The 24,537-nt window shown below is 41.4% G+C and overlaps 1 protein-coding gene across 1 annotated transcript in view; it reads left to right on the plus strand.

The window, feature by feature from the left end:
* Window positions 1-24,537, plus strand: part of LOC119746545 (immunoglobulin superfamily DCC subclass member 4-like) — a 76,695-nt gene that overhangs the window by 35,622 nt on the left and 16,536 nt on the right. The window contains exons 8-13 of the mRNA XM_038223524.1: window positions 493-651; window positions 1,776-2,081; window positions 5,167-5,370; window positions 17,833-17,928; window positions 20,523-20,703; window positions 22,590-22,726. Of these exons, the coding sequence (XP_038079452.1) occupies window positions 493-651; window positions 1,776-2,081; window positions 5,167-5,370; window positions 17,833-17,928; window positions 20,523-20,703; window positions 22,590-22,726 (1,083 nt within the window). The remainder of the gene's footprint in view (window positions 1-492; window positions 652-1,775; window positions 2,082-5,166; window positions 5,371-17,832; window positions 17,929-20,522; window positions 20,704-22,589; window positions 22,727-24,537) is intronic.

The following is a 24,537-nucleotide window of genomic DNA, read 5'->3' on the forward strand; positions in this document are numbered from 1 at the left end:
AGCCGGACTTGCTGCCCATCTCCGCCAACGCCACTTAGGTCACTACCAACAGTTCTCGTCGTTAGCAATTGCATGGAGGCGATACGTTTTTATAATGTGATGCATGTGTGCTAATAGTTCAACCGTACCACAGTGATGACAAGATACAATTGATGCATTGATGATGCAGTGCAATCAATTAAACAGATGGGGTTTAAATGCCATTTGGAAAAAAATTGCTGGAAAGGAGCCAATCCTGTGTTCAAAGGTCACTCTTCAATGAAACTTTGATTGTTGTTTGAGTGATCTTGTCAATGGTCACAAAGTTTGCATCAAAAAGTCCTAAGGACCAAGTAGTGGTATTCAAGGATAACGCCTTGAATCTGAGCCCTCAGTTTAGTGAGTTTTTGTGGAAGCTGCATCAGAAAAAAATGCAAATTTGTCGCTGAAAGATAGAAAGTATCCAGCAAAGTGAGTTAACAGAACTGAAACCTGTATTTTCTGTTTTGGCAGATGGCATTGGTCAGCAAGCGATACATGACTCTGAGGACACGCAGGTCATGATCGAGGACTTGAGCCCTCACACCAACTACTCCTTCTATATGCAGTCGTGGACCACCAACGGACCCAGCGAGGAGTCCAAGCGGCATTACATTCTCACGGAGCAGTCAAGTAAGTTTTAGGTTCTTGGCTGTATCTAACAACATCTATTTGTTATTTCGCTTCAACAGCCTCAAAAAGTCCTTTTGGGGGAAAATTGTTGATTTTCTTTTTTTACTTTGCATAATTCCATGTGAGTAACCTCAGGAGCAACTGTAGGATAAAAGACTAAAGGTTTATACGTATGTAGTGTGTGTATCTCGTTCATACGAAGAAAGAAAACCCTTAGGTTTTTGTTGGCTTACCTGAAGAAACAATCTGAAGGGACCCTTAACAGTCCTGAATCCTCCAATTGTAATACGATTTTGCACACCCCCTAGGGAATTAGGGTTAAGGTTGGTTCTTACTATAAGCGAAGGTGAAAGCAAAGCTCACTTTATAGCACAAAGCAAATCCGTGGTAATTAAAGTCTCATTTTGATATTAGCCAGTACTCAAACTAATTTGCTTTGCACGGAAATTTACGTGAACAGGAGCCGATTTCACAGAGCAGTGCGTAACATATGCCCTGCGTAGGATTTGCGCAGCTACGTAAAAACTTATGATCGATTTCGCAAAACTTGGCGTAGCTGCACAACGTTTTAAATAATCGAAACATCTAGGACGAGGAAAATAACAGCATTTTCAACGGCTGTTCATGTATGATTTTGTTTGTTCATGAAACAGTTGTTAAATTACCTCTGCCTGCCATTTAAAAAAAAACATTTGTGCAAATTTCCTCGGAATCGTGTGGCGACTCTAAAAAGTCTTTCATGAGTAGGAGAGCAATTCTTTCTCTTCAAACACAAAAGCTGTGAGTGTCTTGTATCAAGCTTGATAAGTTGTGCAATAACAGGCTCCACAACAGTCGCGTTTTGCTTGTTACATGTAAGTAGGTCATTTTCAGTGGTTACGCCACAGCTTACGCCACCTTAAATGATTGCGCAAGTTATGCCGTAATTTTTTGCGCAAGTCGCGGACTTAGGCACTATGAGAGTTTCTAACATTGGCAGAACTGAAATGTCGCGCAGCATGAAATGTTGCACAACAAATTGTGGCGCAAGTGGACTTGCCCAAAGTTTCGTGAATTCTGCTGCAGTCCTTTTAAAAGTTTAAAAAACAGGTGACCTATATTTTGTGTTCTTGATATTCCCACAGGGCCCTCCTTTGCGCCCAGATTCACGGCGGCCAGCAACACCCCAACCACGGTCACCTTGAACTGGCAGCCGTTGCCGGACAAGTTCCGGCACGGTGTCATCGTGCGCTACCGCATCACAGTGCGGGAGACCGGCGAGACACAGTCGCAGGACACGATGGTCAACAACGCCTCCCTGACGGAGTTCACCGTGGAGGGGTTGCTGGCGGGGCAGATCTACCAGGTGCGCATGGCGGCCGCCACCACCGAAGGGTTCGGCGTCAGTTCAGACTGGGTGACGGTGCAGACCCGCGTCCCCGGCGATTTGCGTAAGTTTTGGAGATTGTTTGAATACTAACTTGGTGCCGATGATCCTTGCCGAGATCACCAAAATGTTACAGATAGTACCCACTTTTAGATTTTATTCCACAAATTAGAAAAAATTGACTCCAAACGATTTTCTTTTATCTGTTGGGTAGGTACGGTAGTTGGCTATTCATAATCACTCTTGGAGCAGTGCATCAGAATTATAAAATCATAGGTGTCAGATGTGGAGCCCAAATCGATAGAATGACCCATTTCGCGTGCTTAGGGTTAAAGATGTATACATGCTGAAGCATTCAAGTCACACAGAGTAAACAAAATTCCCTCCTTTTATTTCATTTTACACTTTTTATGAATTTGTCCAAAATCAAAATACTGATTTTTACTTTTATACCATTCAAAGGAGGAGTCTTCACATTACTCAGCCCAGCTATGTACATGATCATATACACACCTCCACTGTGTTTTCCTACAGGCAAGAAGGGGGCCGGATCGTTTGTGATCTCTTAACAAAATCCTCCCCAAAACCCAACCAGCCTCCCAAAAATTTCAACATAGTATCTTTTTTCCGACCCTTTTCACCCTATCTTGTTCTCCCCCCTGGGAAATGGTGACCCTGTTTTACCCCCAACCTCCCTCCAGCCAGTGTAGGGACAGGGGATTAAAGCCCGCTGACAGCTTGATAAATTCGTTGACCCATAGCAGTGGCCTGATGAAAAGATTGTTAATCTCTCTCCTGCTGGCTGTTTTTTTCTCCCGAGCTTCTTGCTTTATTGATAGTTCAAGTTCCCACTTTGTTGATTCTCAACCCGCCTATGTGTCGATGCCCCCAAAGTTTTACAAATATTTGCTGCTAGCGGAGCTCTTAATTCAAGTTGCTGATATATGCTCTGCTATGATCCGGAATCTACAGAGAGAGAGAGAAAAAAATTATAAAACTCTGGCCCGAGCAAAACTGAGCCATGTTTACATGGCCCATTTGGACAGCATGTGCTTTGTACTGTCACTTAGCTGCTGATATTTTTCAAGGTTGAATGACAGGTCGTGATGTCGCAGTATCCCTTGCATTATTATTGGACGTTGACCGCCAGATGGTCGCATATTTTCCGGGGGCAGCAAGGGTAGCAGCGTAGCTAAGATTTCTGGAAGGGCAAGGGGCACCGGAAGGGTTGCTGTTCGGGGAGAAAATTGGGAAATGGTTTAAGTCACATCCTCGGTGAATTTTATTGCTTGTCTGTTTTTTTGTCGGTTGTTTGAAATGTCATTTCATGGCTGGTGGGCGCAATTTACTTTGATGTATTTTGTACCATAAAATAAAAATATAAACTTATATTGATTTGATACAATATTTGATATTATAGTGAATAATTTCAATTTTCATGGCTGGTGGGCGCAATTTACTTTGATGTATTTTGTACAATAAAATGAAACTATAAACTTATATTGATTTGATACAATTATTCAATAGTAAAATAAATTAATAATGTTAAAGATGCACTTAAAGGGAAAATACAACATTTGCAAACATCGAAAAATAAAATGACCAAGTTTTTACGAAATACCTTACAGGATGTTGGTAAATGACAGTCTAAAGCATCCTGTAAAATGATGGCACCTGGTGTGAAGTCATTTTCAAGAAAATTGTATTTTTGTTTACATTTCCAACTGTGGTCGGCCGACCACCGTAGGAAAAACCTAACTATTTTTTACTACTGTTCCAAATTTCCCATTTTTTTTTCAGTCCAATTTTGTTTGCTAATTGGTTTTATGTTAATGAATGGGTGCAGGTCAACTAGACTGGTTCCCTTAGCGTACAATTTTTCGGCATCTGTAAATTGATCCATTTCATCTTCAGTGGAGTCAGGAAACCAGACTACTTGAAAATTTTTGTTTTTCTTGGTTTTTCCAGCATTTTCGAAAACAAAACTTCAAGCATGTCAGTGTAACAATAATTTGATCTATTATACTAACCCCTCAAATAGTTCATTTCTGAAAATTAAAGCATAAGCCAATGATGTACATTCCCTTTAATAATATTATGGCTATTAGGGCCTCTACAAAATATTAATGGTGGTATTCCTGCATTTTATTGCTTTAACATGCCGGCTTTGTCCCACATGTTTAGACAATAATTTGCGAAATTGTGGATTGAAATATCTGTTTATGATAATTGTCATAATTTGATAATAAAGGGCAAGAGGTGACATGTACTTTTGTAATTGAAAAAAAAGAGAAAAATACCATAAAACTTTTGTTTGTTGAATCCGAAAAGGGGATTTTCTCCTTTAAGGTGTTTTCATCCTACTGCCCTGTCTCACTGCAGGAGGACATGGGTTTAAATCCCACCCAAGTATTTGTGATGGGATCAAGCTACATGAGTCGTTTGTCGGGAATTTTCATTTGGAGATACAGGCCAAAATAGGGCCACTTCATCACATCACTTCATCACATCTCGTGGTGTTCCGACTTCTATAATTTTTGAACTAAAGATGGTATCAGCATGCGGTTTTCACAGTAGTAATGCTGATATTGTGCTCTATTAAAATCTATAATAAAACATTTTTTGACCAGGGTCGACAAACGACTCATTTAGCTTGATCGCATCACATTTTACAAGTTTGTGAAGTTTTTCTCCTTTAAATCACTCGGTGCTTAGGAAAAAAATTGTTTCCCAGAGGGGAATTTCCCCAATGTTAAAAAAAAGTGAATTCCATTTGCCAAACAAAGTAGATTCCATTTGCAACATTTATTCCCTGAATCATTTTGTGTGTTTATTCTTTGTTACAGCGCCATGAAATGGATCTGTGATTGTATGCGCGTTATCAATTTCTCTTTTATTATCATTGGTAAAAATGACATTCAACTGACAAAAAAAAAGTTGTCCAGGACATTGTCACAATATCAAAATGTGGGTTGATTTTGCTTGTTTGTCATTTTGATTTGTTTATCAAATTAATTGGATGGCTTCTAAGACTCAAAAATGAATCAAAAAGTTTGCTTATTCAAGCCAGTAAAGGCTTGGTTTTGTTTTCTGGCCGACACCAGTTATTGGACTTTTCTTCACTTATTTTTGTTTTGTTGAATACTCAGGGCCAGAGGCACCACAGTTCGAGACGGTGAATCTCAATTTCACCACCATCAGCGTCCGTCCCCATCCGCCCCAGCCCTCGGAAATGAACCTCCTGGGCCTGAAGCTCTTCTACTCGGTGTACGATGCCGACAGCGGGCTTGGCGCGGCCACGGAACCGATCTTGCTGCCTCTCAACACCACTGAGTATATCATCACTGGTTTAGGTGAGTTGGAACCATTTTATTTATTTATTTATGTACTTTTTTGTTCCCCCAACTTGTAACTAGAATGATGGTAGTCCATTTATACACCGATCTGATTTTTGAAATTATGGTGATGGTTCTGGTAGCCACTACTGCTTCCATGCCTGAACGCTTGCTAACGCTTCCATGCCTGAACTTCCATCACACATGCATTTTGTATAGCTGTGAACACGTCACTGCACGGGAGTGCATTGTATGAAATACAAAGCGTGTTGGTTTTTTTTTTTGAGGCATGTAACTTTTCCTCGGATCCGCTGATTTCCTCGTTTTTTACTTCTCATGAATGCCGTAACAAATTGAAAAATACTGTACAAAGTCTTGTGCGGTTTGGAGTTTCCTCGTTTTTTTTTCTAAATTCCCAGTTGCATGTCTGTTTTAGGCGTCCGAGTAATGGAGGAAAGCCAGTCCAGGAATCACAAAAGTTTGCAACTCGGATAGGTCTAGACCTTTTTCAGTGTCTGGCCAAACCAAAGTTTCCTAAGATTTGGATTAAGAATACAATAAGCCCGGAAATTTATTGTATTTTCCCCATTAACTCTTTGCACACAGTGAGCCATTAAATTGGATCAAGAAGGTGCTTGTATAATGCCGCCTAATTTAGGCAGTTGATTTTGTAGTTAGAGTTAGCTGACCTGAACAGTCCTTTTGATTTTGAGGCGTGCGATCACACCCCCACGCCATCGCACGCCTAAAAGCTTCCCAAGAAGTGCCAATAATCGCATGCCTGAATCCCTCTGTACTGCACACCTCGGCATACATTTACGGCATAATTATACTTCATAATTTGTGGGAAAAAGTATGTCGGTGAAAAGAAAATGGCTTTACTGTAAACCAAGTTGAATATTATTTAAAAAAAAAAAATAACAAAAAAAAATACCAGATTGTTCAGTCCCGCTTGGACCACAGAATCACATGCCTAGAAAAATCACACGCCTAGAAAAATTTGGTAGGTGTGCCTTTTTCCACACGCCTGTAATTTTCAAATCAGAAGGACGGCCTAAGGACAGTTACGAATAATAGATGAAAACATCTGGACACTGTTTTTTATTGTCCAAATTAACAAGTTCAGAAGCAAATTTAATAATTTACTGTAGCTCGTAACGTTTGCAATGGTCACAAAACAATTGGATTTGATATTTAAACTATGACTCAATTACAAAATAGATTGCCGTAAAAATATTACGGTCTTTTTTTAATGCATGAAGTCCAATAGGTGTACACCCCCCCCCCTCCCCCAGTATTCTTCTACACTGTAGTGGAAGCAATTATTCAAGTGATCTTATACACAAGTATTGAAAAATGTCCCTTTTTAATCGAGACTGTTTTGTGCAGATGTGTCCCGAGATGCATGAAATGCAGGGTCATTTGTCAGTGTGAGCCGATATGGAATCTAATATTCAGGTCACGAATTAATTTCCCAACAGCAGCGCGGCTCAACCCTGCTCTCATCACCTGGTCGGCCGTTCTGAATCACTTCCTCTGATCACAATTTCTTTTGGTAAAAAAGAAAGAAGAAACTTTCAAATCCAGAGCTTGTGTTTTCCATCCATTCCGAACCAGTTTGTTCAATTTATCTGTTTACAATTTTGCTTCAGCCACAGCTGAAAGCAACAGCTGGCAAATTCTATTCAATTTACTAAATATACTTAAGCCTCTCCGCCCACCTTATGGCTTTTGTTCGCGGTCCACAAGTTGTATCGCAATTGCGGTGCACTCGTTAATTTTGATATCAAAACAGGAGCCAGGCCTTGGGTGGCTAATTTTCATTGCAGCTGACAAATTGAACGTACCGGTTGAACTTTAACAAATATGGTTAATGATGCATACCGGTACATGTACATTTAATTCAGGCAGTGTGGCTGCACCACTATAGAAAAAGTGTTGAGAAAAAAAACAGACCTCTTTCCATTTTGCTAGTTATGTTTTCAAAGTGCCGCCTGGGGGGAAAACCTGAAAAACTCATGGAATTTTATTTTCAATTCCTGGGAAAGTCTTGAAAGTTTGTAAAAATGACAGAAGTCATGGAAGAGTCGTGGAATTTTGTGAGGACTAATTTCTTTTAAATTGTAAACTTTGTACACACGTTTATTCATAATTAAGCATCAGAAAATCAGATTTTTATCCCCGACAAATTGCGACCAATTTCGCCGATACGGTACACGCGTTTTTGATGTTGATAAGTCCTCATTGCTTTGTTGTGTTGTTTTTCTGTTTCCGTTGAGCAGTTTTCACAGAACAAATTGGACAGTTTTGATCTGCATTTTGATGTACATGTACTATTGGTAGGTCATGGATTTTCATGAAGGTCATGGAATTTTATTGTCCTAAAGATGCAGGAACCAAGCTTATTGTGTACTTCAGAATGTATGGAAGAGTGCCTCTTGGTGTTTTAATTATACATGTACATGTACTGGTACATTGTGCATTCAGATTTAAATTTTACTGCAAGACAGTGAAGTAACTTACGGAAATCATTGTGAAACAGCTTAGAATGCAGGGGGAAAATATGACTATTTTGCGTCTGCCAAAAGGTCATTAATTAAAAATTATTTTTAAGGGGACTTTCTTGAGTTTTCGTGGAATATTATTGATTTTTGCCTTTTTGTTTGTTTGTTTTTTTGTTTGTTTTCGCTTAGACCAGTAGCTCTTATTGTCTGTTATTCTGTCAGAAGTTTGTAGCTTTTCAGCCCACGACCACAACCCTTCTCTGCACAGATGTCCCCTGTTAAAAAAAAACAAAAAAACCTGGCCTATTTCTGGGAATTGATGTTGTCATTGTGAGGCCCCCCAGGGGAAATATGAGCTAGTTGACCCACATCACTGAAGGAAGGAAGGGGTGGGATGTTGGAGCATTGGAGGGGGGGGGGGAGGGAGAAAGTGGGCTTGGCAAAGGGCCAGAGGGGCGGGTAGGGGCTAAGCCCTGGCCAGTGACCCCTCAATCAACCCCCAAACTACTTACCCAACGGCTTCCCCTGACATGTCGTATTTGTTTACGTTTTTCTGGTGGCCATGGTGAATGATTATGGGTGGGTGCGGTCATTGCGCTGACAGAAAGGGGGAAAACAAGGAAATGAGACAGGATTTTGCTTGCACTGAAGTACAATATTTTGCCAGGATTGTGTTCTTGTGGCATAAATTTAGTCACAAATCCACCTTCCTTGGGGGGGGGGGGGTACGTCTACCGGAATTTGCAGGCAGAACACATGTACCGGTATATCACAACCGGTTAAAAAAAAAAAAAAGTTTCATCCATGACTGCCTTATTGTTAATACCTTTTTTTTTTCATGCATGAAAAACCCTCCCTTGCATACTTACAAATTGCTATTTTTTTTCAAATTGCTATTTTTGTCCACTGATGTATGTGGACAGCGTTCAAGCCTGATGGAGTGTCCATGAATTTGGACACGGGCACAGTATTGACAAGTGACCTGTAGCGACGCCTACGCGCAATTTGTTTTTCTTTTGTTTGTTTGTATATATTTTCTCACCCAGCTACTGCGTCCGCTCATAGGGAATTATTAAAGCTGGCTACAACTGCTGTATGGCCATCAGCCGGAGGAAGGGGGGGGGGGGGGGATGGGAAGCGGTCAGTATTGGCGACAACAATGACCACTTTCCATTATTCATAAAGCGGATGAGTTGATTAATGGCAATGAATAAGTCGGTGAGAACGGAACTTTTTTTTTTTCTTCTGGTTCTCAATTTGATGAGTTGACCTCATACGAATTCCGTAAAAGAGAGGAAAGGGGGGGGGGGATCCAATAAATGGGGGAAGTGACACAAGCCCGCGTATTAGGAAATCAGTGTTCATTCCTTGGGGAGATTGCTTTGCCAGATGATGAATTGTTGATGATTAGCGGCTTTTTGGATATCCGGGCGGCCGGGGTCGTGGTTGGATGGCTGCGGGACACTTAGGGGGAAAGAAAGTGCCAATAAACAAGGCCTGCCGGCTTGAAATTCATCTTGTAAGATGTGCCAAGTAAAACGACCACGCATTAAGAAAATTAATCAAATTTAAGACCTATATCAGACACCCCCCTCCCCCCCTCCCAATATCTGCGCATAGGATTAGTTATGCATATTCATCCCACTCCGTGTAAGTCATTTCAGAAAGTTAGTGGATTAGGTCATTGGGATGAAGACACAATTTAAATCTACGGGCTTGGCATAGGGACTGTTATGGTTATTACATGTAGCACTGTGGCCAAGTTGCGGGCCAGGGAAGGACAAATCATTTGCGTGTGTTACTGTTAGTGTGTACATGTACGTGTTCATCTTTTCAAACCGTGGAGGAAAAATACCAGAGAACAAAAGAGAACAATATCGTCCACGATTCCCAGCATACGTCCGCGATTGGGGTCGTGTACAAAACCTATGGGAGCCTTCCTAAAAAGTTAAGAGTGCAAACAAAAGAGGGACAATAGGACGTCCACAATCGACGGTGAACGCACGTTTGGGTGCACGTGTTGGCATGGTGTGGAGGTATGCGCAGCCAGATTTTCAAATGCTCCGTTCGCAAACTCGTATTTGTACACGAGACAGGATTTCCACAGTCATGGATAAATCTTGGAATTTAAAGGTTTCATGGAAAAATCCTGGAATTTAAAGGTATCATGGAAAGTCATGGAATTTTTTTGTATTTTTAAGGAGTCGTGGAAAGTTGGTATTCCAAGAAAAAAGTCCTGGGAAAGTCATGTACACGTACATCCTGCACAACCCATACATGATGATGCGTAATGTTTGGCCAAGTCAGTCTTCCGGTTGCATTCTAATTGACTATACTTCCTTTTTATGCATGATGCCGGTACATGTATGCCCAATACTTGTTGCACGTTCGGTGCACCATTGCGGTGCCTTCGTGGTGCTCATAGTCTTGTGCCAAACTGGAAGGCAGAAAGGGAGTGGCGTCCCGTTGCCTCTGTCCTGGAAAAGTCACGAAATTTCTTTTCAAGATTTCTGTGTGAACCCCAGTGTAAGTCAACTGCATCAGCATGGGGACAAGGCAGAAACAATGCTAACATGTCCTTCAATATGGGACTCGTTGGGATTTCCACCGTTGAGGGGGTACTCACACTTGGGACTCATAATTATGGGCAGTGCATTGATTGAAATACTCCCCCCCCCCCCCCCCCCCAGGCTGCTTTACTTGTTGGTGACTGATGCCCTTTTGTGAGTTCAAATATCAAACGCATTTCAATTGTGAATCTTCCAGGCACTGCAAGCCACTGTTTCAGATTATTTTTGGCAAGCTTCTTGCTTACTCGGTTTGGCCTTGCTTGTGAATTTCTTTTGTCACAAGCTCTCGTAGTACCAAGCATACATGTACGTACGTGCTTACATAAAAGTACAACTTTCAAGGTCTAAACCCAGTATTAAATTTCCAAAAGAAATTCCAACTGAATTATACTTGCAAAAACTTTATTGTCCACTGTTGGTATTCTGTCAATTTTGTGTTCAATGGGTTAGAACTTACATATGTACAATGTACGTACCTCTGAGCTTATTCTAATAATTGTTATTTTGATCTGGTTCACTTATCAACAACAATCTCTGGTCTTTTTTTTTTTTTTTTTTAAGCTTTCAAGCTTTTTTTTTGGGGGGGGGGAGTAGGGTAAGTGAAATACCAATCACTCATCCATTGATCTACCTTTATTCCTGTGATCATTGGACCATGTCAGCTTATGCAAGGTGACCTCATTACGTATGGGTTCAATGGGAAACGGGTGTCACTGACTGCGTAATCATCGCTTTGCCCAACCTGTTACAAAACAGGTTTACTGTTGCATAAGTCCGGTTCTTTCTTTTTTTAACAGCACCACCAAGCTGCCCCCTTGAATCATTTTGACAGAGGTTTAGCAAGATGGGGACCCATGTGCTAACGCATGACGACCTTGCCCTACCCTAGAAATGAAGGACGGAGCCCAAAATGTCAAAGCAAATTACAGTGAATGTGGCTGGAAATTAATCCAAAGTGGACAAGTGCACCTCTAAAGAATCAGTGTCAAGTGTAACGCTGCCTGGCTCGCATTGATGCCAAGTTAGTGTGTTAGTATGTCTCCTCCCGGACAGAAACTATGCAACGGTGCCCCGGCCTACTTGTACAAATGCAACCTTTGAACTGGCGATCCACATAGCACCCTGGGATACCATCTCTCCCCTCCCCCCTTCCCAACAACCTCTAGTGCGCAACCAGCCTTTTTGACCGAAGCCAGTGGGTAAGAGAATCAGGCTATGAGCCCCCCCTGCTGATTTTAAAAAAATTGAATCAAGCTGAAGTAGGGAAAAAAAAGGTCAAGTTAAGGGTGTCCCGTTGGGGGAGTTGGCCGTTCCTAGTCCAGAGGTGTTTTGTGGGGGCAGCGTCCAATAGGTTTAGTCACACCCATGGTGCGGGACGGTTATTACAACTGGTAGCCCGCGGTGAGACCAGTGTAAACAGTCAGCATTCTTGGCCCAGCTTGGTGTTTTTTTTCTTCCAGCGCAGTCGGTTCAATGAAAAGAGTTTTAGGCTATTTGAAACCATACTTTTCAATTTTGGGTCTCACCGGCTAGTTTCAGATGACAACTGTGGTTTGTTCATGATGGTTCTTGGGTTTTGAAATAGGTGATTCTTTTTTTTGGGGGGGGGGGGGGAGACAAGGAGTTTTGATCCAGATTTGTCAGATTTCCTTTTTTTTTAATACGTATTAAATTTCCAACACTGCACACTACAGGTACATTATGCAAAATAGTTTACATTTTTTTTTCACAATTTTGTAGTCAAGTATTTTCCAAGTAAAAACTTAAAACTAGACATTGGATTATTTGAACAATGAATGCTTTAATTCCCAAAAAAAATAAAATAAAGCCTTTTGACAATCAGAATCTTGTATGAACTAAGCATTTTAAGGCAAAAGCATTTGGAAAGTACTCGCCGGGGGTACTTTGCAAGTACTTTTTCGAGTACTTCTGTCCCAACAGTTTAATTAAGAAGTATTTTTTATGTATCCAAAGTCCCAAGTTATTATTTTTTTCTATGTTTCTCTCACTTTTTCACAATAAACAGCTCAATATTTGGAAGTAAACAAAGTATTGGGAAAGTACCAATAATCCGAAAGTACTTGACTACATGTACAACTCTGATTTTTTCATTTCCAAATTATTCAGAAATTTAATGAACTTAATCGGACACCTGGACTTGGCCATTTCAATTAATATTGTGGTCAGTATAATGGTGTTCGTCCAGGTGCGTACGGTCAGGTTGCCCTTTTCCTCCATAGAAGGCGATAGTCGGAAATGTCAGGAAAACAGTTGATGGAAAAATAGTTTGCATATGTCGGTATGTACATGTAGATATCAAGGTTGATTTAACAAAGCAAGAATTAAAAGCAAAAGCATTTCAAATCTCCTAAATTAATAAATGCAAAAATGTGCACCAATTTGTTTTCCTGACAAATTGAAAATGAGTTAAATTGCTGCAACCTGCTAAATGACAAATCAAAATATTAAGATGGCTTGATATTTCAGCCTTGGCAAACTTGGCTGCCTTCAGAGGCATTTGCGTCTGAAGAATAAATAAAAAGAAAGAAATTGGAAGATTTGCTTATATAGCACTTTCTCCATTGTATCAACAATCTCAAAGCGCTTTACAGTTATTCCCCCGTTTATCAGGCCATGGGACCACGCGGCAGCCAATATGACTGCACATTGGGTCCTCTCACAGGTACCCATTCATACTCCTGGGTGGAGAGAGGCAATTGTTTATGTCTTGCCCAAGGGTACAAACACCATGTAGGGTTTGAACCCACGTACCATTGTACCTGAGTTTTAACATCGTAACCACTGGACTATGGTGCGCCTTGTTAAGGCTTAAATAATTCTTTGAAATTTTTTTCCTATTATGCCTGTGTTATTCGGTAGCTTCACGAGACCACAAATGGTTCTTTTTTCTCCTTTTATTACCTAGATTTTTTGATAGGCTTCCTCGTTCATGTCCAATATGGGTTGAGATATTTCACTGCTTGGTGTTTATATATAGCCCCACAAAGCATCAATTATTTTTTCCTTCCCCCCCCCCCTTCTAGGAATTGTTGTGGCCTCCTTGTTAAATATCCAATATGGGTTGTAAATTGAGCGTGTTGCAACAACAGCTTTGCGCTCTCTCCACCCACAGATATATAAAAAGGTCCTTGCTGTAAGTTGCCCTTCGGCCCTGGCCTTGCCTAGCCTGGGCTTGCCAGGGCTGTTCCCCCTGGTTGCCCCACTCCCCCAGCGAAGTAAATCTCATTGGGGGCATTGGCCAGGCTGGATGACCTGGCTCTCTCGCTCTTGACCGCTGTCCCCTTGTGGCTCAGGAATTTGTTTTATTCTTTCTCTTTCGCTTTTTTTTTTTTTATCTGGTCTTGGGATTGAATTCTGGCGCCGTGCCAAAATGGGCGGAGTTGTTTATACTGAGTGGGTATTCTTGTTGCTGCTGTCATAATCGATATGTGACCAAGGTGACCAAGTTTAAGGCCATGCTAATCAGGGTGAGTATTGTTACTGTACTTCCTCCCCCACTATAATTTTCCATAGTCAGTTTCTTTGAAGGCCAAATTTATTGTTCATAGAACAGTGGATTTTATTATTGAGCAAATCTTAGTACATTATCTTAAAGAAATTGAAGAAAAAAATTCAAGTATTTTTTACCCCGAATATTGTCTCTGTGTACTATTTATCGTTTTCTTACGTGGAAAAAATGTCGTTAAAAAAAATAATAACAAGGGAAATCACCGTGAAGGATCACATGAAGGGATCAGTTACATGTATGTCAATCCTTTGTGGAGCAAAAAGAGCAAGGGAGTAGTCTTTTTTGTTAACTACCAATTCCAATATGTATTACATTCTGAGAAAAATAATTTCAACCAATTTCTTTTTTATAGAGTCCCATAAAAAAAAATCAACCTTAACTGACCTTAGAAAAGATTAGTATAGATTTTTTTCCCCATTGGAAAAGGTCAAAGTTATGGGTTGGGGAAAAAAATGGGTTAAGGAAAAAAGAAGAAAATTGCTGCCTTTGTTTGGTGAGAGTATCGGCTCTGAATAGTGGGGTTCTGAATACCGCAAGTTTTTTTTTTCAGCCCTGCATTGTTGACACAAGTGTTTGTTGCTTGTAAAGAAGTGAACTCTAGGAATGGACTGTTGACCACAGGTTGAAGGGGGGGGGGGGGATATAATGGCCGTAGGTTGTCCAGTGTGAGGTCAAGTGCTCCTAGGGTCTCCAACCGCACTCCAGGTTTGACTGTATTGAATTACTGGTCGTGGTCAGAAACAAGAACCTTCTACTTTTTTTTTGTCTTGGCTTGAGGTGCCCTGTCATGAATAATTTGAATGGGGTATTCAATTATATGCGAAGTTTTAGCAAATTTTGTACCAGCCCACCTTAGAAGATATAATTGCATTTTTAAAAAATAGTCTTCAAGGGTATGTTTTGTTGCGAATTCATTCAGTAAAAAATAAAAAATAACCCTTTTTAGGCAAAAAAAAAATTAAGTCGGTCTCTGGTCCGCGCGCGCGTCGATTTTAATCATGCGCGTCGATCTTTTTTTTTCCAAAATGTTCCGCGGTACCTCCAACAGCGCCCTCTATCTCCGCACCTCCTCAATTTTTTTTTACCAAAGAGCACCAAGGAATGGGAAATTGCACGAAGGCAAATAATCGAAATCACCAAGGCAAATTATGGAGGACACCAATGTACATGAGGACACCAAAAAAGCAAAATAGTACCCCACCTTGTCTGTACAATCCACGCTTGAAGAAAAGGGGAAAAAAAGGAAAAAAAAAAAAAAAAAAAAAGCCGCGTGGCCGCGTCAATTCCGGAACTTTGGTCTGACCAGAGACCAAATATTTTTTTTTTTTGCCTTATTATTATTATTTTTTTTAAATGTGTTATTCAATTTCTGTTAATGAGGCTTTACATGTTGTCAAAAAGTGTGTGATATGCTGCTTTAAAATGAAAGAAAATACATATTTTTTTTCTTCTTGAAAGGTATGAGAAAGGGGAAATAATGGTTTAAATTTAGCGAAATGAAGTATTATTTAAAAAAAAAAAAAAAAAAGAATTTAAGGAAGTACATGTTGCTACTATCTTTTCATGGAGTAGAATTTTTGTTTTTGTGCTGATATTTAATAACCATTATGTTAGACCTTCTGTTTTTGGACTTGCTAATGTTAATCAAAGTCGATAGGTAAAAAAATCATTTTAAATCACAACAGATGGACCATTGTACCCAGCAGATACCACACATGATTTGGCCCCCCCCCCCCAAAAAAAAACTACCGAACCAGCAAATCAGCAACTGGGGGAAAAAAAATTGAACCTTTGTTATATACAATGTACATGTGTAACAATAGAATTCATACCATTCTGCCCGATGAATAAAAATGTACCAGCCTTTAAAAAGACCCGGTGGAAAAACACAGGGAGCGCTCGGCAGCCCGCTGTAACTGATATCAAAGGGTTTGATTTCATTGCGGGCCCTCATAAATACTAGCCAGCGCTTATCACAGGTCATGATCGGCCGGTAATTATATTATTCATCCTCGTTTGCATTCAGCTACACCTTCCCTGCACTGTGTGCGTACACGTACATTCCTCATTTGTTTTGCGGTTTCTATTTATTTATTTTTTCTTTTGTAATTTTTTTTTTCTCTTTTTTTTTTTTTTTTGATATGTGGTTGGCTTAGCGGAAAAAAAGCACTTGGGACCAAGCCAAGCTGGGCATCCTTGACCCGGGTACCATTCTCACGCTCGGGCCACCAGAGGCCATGTAAATACGCACACGTACACTCTCTTTTTGCAGGGTGGGATGTATAGGGACCGGCTAAAAAGATCACCAGTTGTCAACAGGATGTATCTATTGTCGGGGTGTTTTCATTTCGTCCACCGCGTTGTTGTTGTTGTTTTAGTTGGGTGGACTGTGCTGATAGGCTGGCAGTGACAACCGATGCCTGTGCACACTGAACGTGGTTCTTATGCAAGCTCCGCCTCCCAAAATGTATATTCTATTGAGTGCATACTCTAATCGTATTCATGAAGAAAGAGCCCCCCACTAAAAAAAAACCAAAAGTCCCACTGGCATTTTGGGTATGGGAGATTACACAGACCAGTTTGCATTCTGGGAAATAATTGCTATTTCATAGGTTGTATTTATAACTGTTTTGCCTGACCCAAAAATGGGAGGGCATAAGCCGATTCCAAAAAATTTATTGCAATAAATATTTATTGCTAAAGAACGTACCTGTGTATACGTGTTTATGTCAAATTGTCAGCACTGGGATAATGTAGGCACGAATGGCTGTGTTTTGTCAGTATTGCTCGTAAACAATCAGGATCAAAACGAGATACCTTAGTGATAGGGCTGTGCTGAATATACTGAATATTCGAATATTCGTTCATCCATCGGATATCCGAATAATTTTTTTTTTTTTTTCCAATGCAAATATTCGGGGAAAAAATGAGCGGTCTCAAGGAAATTATATTAGACCTGTGTTATTTTAATCGTAGGCGCTGTTTTGTTTGTCAGATGCCACACTTTTACCGAAAGCCACTTAACAGGCATGATTTGAGAACTTCCGTGAGGAAAATTAGCTGAAAGTTCTTCTTTAAATCTGTCAAGTATCAGCAGTTCCGCTACCTCGGGAAAAAAAATGTATCGATACCAACATGATGTTCTTCATATTACCAGTATTTTAATAAGTTTTCATGTAGCTAATTTATGTGGTCATTCAATGGAAAGTGTTGTGGGAATAGATCTCTAAAAACTCTGCAAAACATTCACCATACCGGTACGTGTATACATACCTGTATTACTTGAAGAAGCAATGATAGGAATCATTGGCATTATGTACATGTAGCTACTGACTTACCAATGGCCTTCAAACTGCTGGCTGACCACAAGCCAGTCCACTGGCCAGTCACTAGCCAGCCGCTACGCAGCCCTTGGCCAGACAGTGGCCATTCCCTGGCCAGACAGTGGCCATTCCCTAGCCAACCCACTTGCCAGTCCCAAGCTAGCCAGTGGCCAGCCCATGGCCAGCGGCAAGCCACTGGCCAGTGTCTAGCAAGCCCAATGGCCAGTCCATAGCCAGCCACTGACCAGTCTCTAGCAAGCCCATTTGCCAGTCCATAGCCAGCAACTGGCCAGTCTCTAGCCAGCCACTGACCGGCCTCTAGCCAGCCACAGGCCAGTCTCTAGCCAGCCACTGGCCAGTCCCTAGCCAGCCACTGGCCAGTCCCTAGCCAGCCACTGGCCAGTCCCTAGCCAGCTACAGGCCAGTCTCTAGCCAGCCACTGGCCAGTCACAAGTCACTCGCCCTGTCATGGCCAGCTGTTGGCCAATTGCATTTATGTTCATTAATTTTCTGTTTTGAAATTTCGGATGTTTTTTGTGTTTTCCCATGCACAGAGCCAGATACGACCTACGTCATCAAACTGCTAGCCTACACAATTGCCAGTGACGGACATGAGACTGTACAGGACGTCAGAACCACCTCAAAGCCAGGTACGGGCCAGAGTAGTTTAGATTTGCAAATTAACAGGGAACCATTAACCAAACTGAACATCTGTTGAAAATATATTTGTGCCGTTAATGCTCACATGCTGGTGTTGGAGAGAACCCCAGCTAAAAGGCGATTCACAAGAGTGACTTTTGGTAATGGCTCAAAGGCAGAGTATAGACCTTACGCGTTAGGGCGGACTTAGAGGGCAATGATTATATTTCACTGGGATGGGGGTGAGTAAACCTTTGTGTATAAGGCCAAAAAAAATATATTCGGTCTCTGGTCAGACCAAAGTTCCGGAATTGACGCGGCCACGCGGCTTTTTTTTTTTTTTTTCTTCAAGCTTGGATTGTACAGACAAGATGGGGTACTATTTTGTTTTTTGGTGTCCTCATGTACATTGGTGTCCTCCATAATTTGCCTTGGTGCTTTCGATCATTTGCCTTGGTGCAATTTCCCATTCCTTGGTGCTCTTTGGTGAAAAAAAATTGAGGAGGTGCGGAAATAGAGGGCGCTGTTGGAGCTACCGCGGAACATTTTGAAAAAAAAAAAGATGGACGCGCATGATTAAAATCGACGCGCGCGCTGACCAGAGACCGACTTATTTTTTTTTGTGGCCTAACAGAGAACACACGTCTGAGAAACATGCAACACATAAATCTCCATAAGGTCTGCAGCAGTGCGTAATCACCGACTTACATACCACATGGAGGGTTGATGCTCTGCCAAACCTCAAAAGCCTCTCCCTCCCCTTGCATTGTGCGATTTGGGACCCTGCATTTTGAGATTTACATGTGTGCTGTTGCTTCTTGGAGACATGTACAAAGCCGTGGTTAAAACACGTGGACAAATTCATGTGTGATGGGATGAGTTAAAGCCGGTTAAGCTGTACCCGATAAGCGAGGGAATTTGTTGCCTATATCCACGGATAATCTCCCTGTAAATCAATACGAGCTTTGGAGGATTATGGAGGAATTCTCCCCCTAATACCCCAGCTCAAAAGGTTTTTAACTGTGACAGCATTATCCAAATCTCACTTAAGCCTTCAAAATATTGATGGTTGGGGTTTTAGCAACACTCTGGAAGTAACACTGATATTTATGTGGGGGGCTTTGGTCCAATGGTTACGGTGTTTGACTCATGTGCCGTGGTACATGGGTTCAAATCCTGATCGTGGGAACATGGTGCTTAAGTGCTCTTGATGAGCAAGGCACTTGATCATTCTTGCTTCGTTTATCGGATGGGACGTAGAGCCGTAGGTCCAGTGAGTTGTGTAATGGATGTTTAAGAATCCGGTAACACTTATCGCTAAGGCCAAAAAAAAAAATAAGTCGGTCTCTGGTCAGCGCGCGCGTCGATTTTAATCATGCGCGTCGATCTTTTTTTTTCCAAAATGTTCCGCGGTAGCTTCAACAGCGCCCTCTATTTCCGCCCCTCCTCAATTTTTTTTTTACCAAAGAGCACCAAGGAATGGGAAATTGCACCAAGGCAAATGATCGAAAGCACCATGGCAAATTATGGAGGACACCAATGTACATGAGGACACCAAAAAAGCAAAATAGTACCCCAACTTGTCTGTACAATCCAAGCTTGAAGAAAAAAAAAGAAGCCGCGTAGCCGCGTCAATTCCGGAACTTTGGTCTGACCAGAGACCGAATACTTTTTTTTTTTGGCCTAAGAGAAATGGTTTCTTGCAGTGGCTGCCTCATGCGCCGCAGCACCTTGAATGCCTTTTATAAAGGTGCTACATAATGGGTCTCATATTTCTCATAAACTTCATTTACCTGTCGTTAAAAATAGACATAATTACCAGTGAGTACCTAATTGTTGGTAGATACGTGTGCTAAATAAAAAAAAATTCATAGAGGTGATACAAATGTTGACATATATACAAATTAAATGTACATGCATACACACAGAGATTTTTTTTATGTAAATTGCCGACCACTATTTCAAAGACCACTGCAAACGAGAAATAAATTATGGTCATTCTTCATTTAAGGGTCCAAAGTGTGCCATTTCTCTTGTCCCCGTTGCCTGGGGGAGGGAATGAATTATGTATTTTGTCAGTGAGTAAACGATATTTCTTTTAAATTATTGCTCACTCAAACAGAGGGCAGAAATTGTAGATTGATTTTCTTAGAGGCGATACATATTCGATGCAAATGAAATGTGCACAGAAAGATTTTTTTTTATGGAAATTGCCAACCACAATTTCAAGGGCCACTGCAAGGGAGAAATAGATTTTGGCCATTCTTAAGATAGGGTCCAAAGTGTAAGACATTTTTTCCTGTCCCTGTTGACTTGGTGTTTTGTAGTTCGCCATTCAAGTATCATTAAGAATGACTGCAAAGCCATTTTGTTTATTTGTTGGGTTAGGTAGATGGCTATTCGTAACCACTCTCTCGGACGACTGCATTAAGGAGTGCATCAGAATTATAAAATCACAGATGTCAGATGTAACAGGGACCTACGGCAAAAAACGTGGATCCCGAATTTTATAGAATGACCTGCATACATATTTCATAGAATTTTGAATTTACAGATGTTTTCTTTCCTCCCCTTGCCCCCTTTCCTTGCCGTCTGTTTTTCGCAGGCGTTCCTAACCAGTTCCTCGAGTCCCCCACCAGTCTGGCTGTGCAGTCCCTCAGCTCCCGGGCCGTGAGGCTGAGCTGGCAGGCGCCGGTCACCAACCAGCTGGTCACTGGCTACATCGTGCGCTACTGGCCGCAGGGGAACCGGTCGCAGACGGAGCTGCCCATCCAACTGGACCTAGAGTGAGTGCAGTCCGTGGTATTTTAATTTTAACCCCCATGCAACAGAAACAGTGATGTAGTTAAGTCCGTCATGAGCTCATCGCAAGGTCTGGTCGGAGACGTATTGCAAGTCAGCTCACAAGTGGATGAACACGTACGCAGGCTATTTATCGAATCCCCCGCGGGCCAATATGTGGATTGGGTTTTCAGTCCCTGCCTGAGTTTGTGGGTTTTCCTCAGAATATTCCTCTGGGCTTTTCCTCCCACCTCTAAAACTGTCATTTCTTATCATTGTCTCCCTACTGGTTTCTTTAGGCTTTCGAGCTACAGTGCCTAGGGCACTTTTGAGGAATCCTTGGTTTCATTACCAGAAAGAAATAAAATTTAAAAAAAGAAAGAGGACCGCCCGTGTCACAGTTCATTTGAAGAGCTTGTGACTTGACTTGGGACAAGGGCGGATCCAGAACACAATTTTGGGGGGGGGCCAAAAAAAAATTTGGTCCCCGCCAAAAAAGTGGGTCTAAAAAATTACGGCGTGGGGTTCGGGGCCCGTGAGGGCCCCGAAAATTTTTTGGATTCTAGATGCTCTGTGGTGCGATCTGAGGCAATTTCTGACCACTTTAACCAATTTTTTTTGAGGAAAAGATGGTGGTGTACTCATTGCCTGCCTTTATTGCGATGTCACATTAAAAAAAAAAAAATTGGTTTCGTTTTGGGGGGGGCCATGGCCCCCTTTGGCCCCCCCCTGGATCCGCCCTTGACTTGGGACTGGAGGTCTTGCGATGGACTTGTGATCTACTTCAACATTACTTGCGAGGACTTTTAGTGGACTTGACTAGAACACTGGTCAGAATTGTCTCTGCAGAACACCAAGCATCTACCTCAAATTTGTCCACATTGATTGTGCAATATCCAACAGTTATTATTATTTTTAACTTCTGGTAATGAAACCAAGGATTCCTCAAAAGCGCCCTTGGTCCTGTAGCTCGCAAGCCTGAAGTATTCTGTAGAGAGGAGACAGTGAGAAGAAATTACAGTTTGAGAGGTGGGAGTAAATCCCCAGAAGAATATTCTTGGGGAAAACCCACGGATTCAGACAGTGACTGAAAACCCAATCCACATGTTGGCCCAGGCGGGATTCGAACCCGGGTCACAGCGGTGGAAGGCGAGGAAAGTACCGCTACGCCAACCTGACCTGATAGAATAAGTTATCCGTCCTTAATTGTTTTTCTTTGGAAACACCTGAACATGATAGCATCTGGACACCTTTGTTTTCAACCACCGAATTGAGAATCAGTAACGCTTGACAGTTCAGCCCACACTTTTGAAAAACAAAACGCACTGAAATCATTAGATAATTATTTCATGCACCACCACCCACATCTTGATAAAGGATCAAAGGAGACAAAAAGGACAGAAAAAGCTTATCAGATTTCTGATTTGTGGCTCCTATAGCAAGCCTAAATTGCTTATTATCTTACACCTTTTATGTTTTTTGTTTAATTATTAAAAACAAAATTACAAAATGTGAAATACAACCCCAAGCATCTGGAGAATCACTAGGAAGTTTGATATTTGAGACCATCCTTGTGTACAACACCGGGATTGCATTAAGAATAATAATTTACGTTTTGTCTTCTGAATATACACCTTGGGAATTGTTAACATGATTGAAATTGGTTATTGTATGTTAATGGATGGTGTCGGAGGGTCATGTGGGTTAAATGTCATGCAAAGGAAATTCATTTCACCGAGATTTTCACATTTTCAGGTGCTCTTGCAAGATGCCAGCGGCTTCTGTATTAAGGCCCAAAAATTTCAGGGAAGCTTGACGGATGGAAATTCTGTATTTATTGTGATTAATTTTTTTTCTTCCTTTTCATCTTTTTAAAAAATTTGGTTAACAGGAAGAATAACAGCATCAGTGAGTTGATCTTGGAAGGTCTGGACCCCTTCACCACGTATGTGTTTGATGTGTGCTCAGTCAGCACAAAGCTGTCGGGACCGTTCTGTGACGCCAGAGTTGCAAAAACCTTAGAAGACCGTAAGTTTGACACTTACACAGAATTTTTTTTTCTCGCCTTCCACCTCGGTGGCCCGGGTTCGATTCCTGCCATGGCCCACACTCGGATTGGGTTGTCAGTCCCTACCTGATTCCGTGGGTTTTTCCCCCAGAATATTCTTCTCGGGTTTTCCCTCCCACGTCTAAAACTGAAACTTCTACAGTGTCTTCTCCCTGCAGTTTTGCTCGATAGCTGATGCTCTTTCTGAAGAAAAAAAAAATGGAATGTACCAAGCAGTAGTTTCCTTCTGCTAAGTGCCTCTTATGAGGAGCCCATAAAAGTCTGACTGATATTATTGATGATTTCCTTCCTTCCTTCCTGTTACCAAAAATAAAGGCCGACTTGTCGGCCTTCACTACAAGTCTTGGTTAATAAACAATTTCGTTGAAGGCCTTCCCTTGTTGACTGTGGAAATCCGTTCATTCCTTATGTAAACTCAATGCTATCGTTGAAGGCCTTCCCTTGTTGACTGTGGAAATCCGTTCATTCCTTATGTAAACTCAATGCTTTCGTTGAAGGCCTTCCCTTGTTGACTCTGGAAATCCGTTCATTCCTTATGTAAACTCAATGCTATCGTTGAAGGCCTTCCCTTGTTGACTGTGGAAATCCGTTCATTCCTTATGTAAACTCAATGCTATCGTTAAAGGCCTTCCCTTGTTGACTCTGGAAATCCGTTCATTCCTTATGTAAACTCAATGCTTTCGTTGAAGGCCTTCCCTTGTTGACTGTGGAAATCCGTTCATTCCTTATGTAAACTCAATGCTTTCCTTGAAGGCCTTCCCTTGTTGACTGTGGAAATCCGTTCATTCCTTATGTAAACTCAATGCTTTTGTTGAAGGCCTTCCCTTGTTGACTGTGGAAATCCGTTCATTCCTTATGTAAACTCAATGCTTTTGTTGAAGGCCTTCCCTTGTTGACTGTGGAAATCCGTTCATTCCTTATGTAAACTCAATGCTTACGTTGAAGGCCTTCCCTTGTTGACTGTGGAAATCCGTTCATTCCTTATGTAAACTGAATGCTTTCGTTGAAGGCCTTCCCTTGTTGACTGTGGAAATCCGTTCATTCCTTATGTAAACTCAATGCTTTCGTTGAAGGCCTTTCCTTGTTGACTGTGGAAATCCGTTCATTCCTTATGTAAACTCAATGCTTTCGTTGAAGGCCTTCCCTTGTTGACTGTGGAAATCCGTTCATTCCTTATGTAAACTCAATGCTTTCGTTGAAGGCCTTCCCTTGTTGACTGTGGAAATCCGTTCATTCCTTATGTAAACTCAATGCTATCGTTGAAGGCCTTCCCTTGTTTACTGTGGAAATCCGTTCATTCCTTATGTAAACTCAATGCTTTCGTTGAAGGCCTTCCCTTGTTGACTGTGGAAATCCGTTCATTCCTTATGTAAACTCAATGCTTTCGTTGAAGGCCTTCCCTTGTTGACTGTGGAAATCCGTTCATTCCTTATGTAAACTCAATGCTATCGTTGAAGGCCTTCCCTTGTTTACTGTGGAAATCCGTTCATTCCTTATGTAAACTCAATGCTATCGTTGAAGGCCTTCCCTGGTTTACTGTGGAAATCCGTTCATTCCTTATGTAAACTCAATGCTTACGTTGAAGGCCTTCCCTTGTTGACTGTGGAAATCTGTTCATTCCTTATGTAAACTCAATGCTTTCGTTGAAGGCATTCCCTTGTTTACTGTGGAAATCCGTTCATTCCTTATGTAAACTCAATGCTTTCGTTGAAGGCCTTCCCTTGTTTACTGTAAAAATCTGTTCATTCCTTGTTACGTAAACTCAATGCGT

The sequence above is a fragment of the Patiria miniata genome, unplaced genomic scaffold (assembly GCF_015706575.1).
Source record: "Patiria miniata isolate m_02_andy unplaced genomic scaffold, ASM1570657v1 HiC_scaffold_7, whole genome shotgun sequence".
In the NCBI taxonomy this organism is placed as follows: domain Eukaryota; kingdom Metazoa; phylum Echinodermata; class Asteroidea; order Valvatida; family Asterinidae; genus Patiria; species Patiria miniata.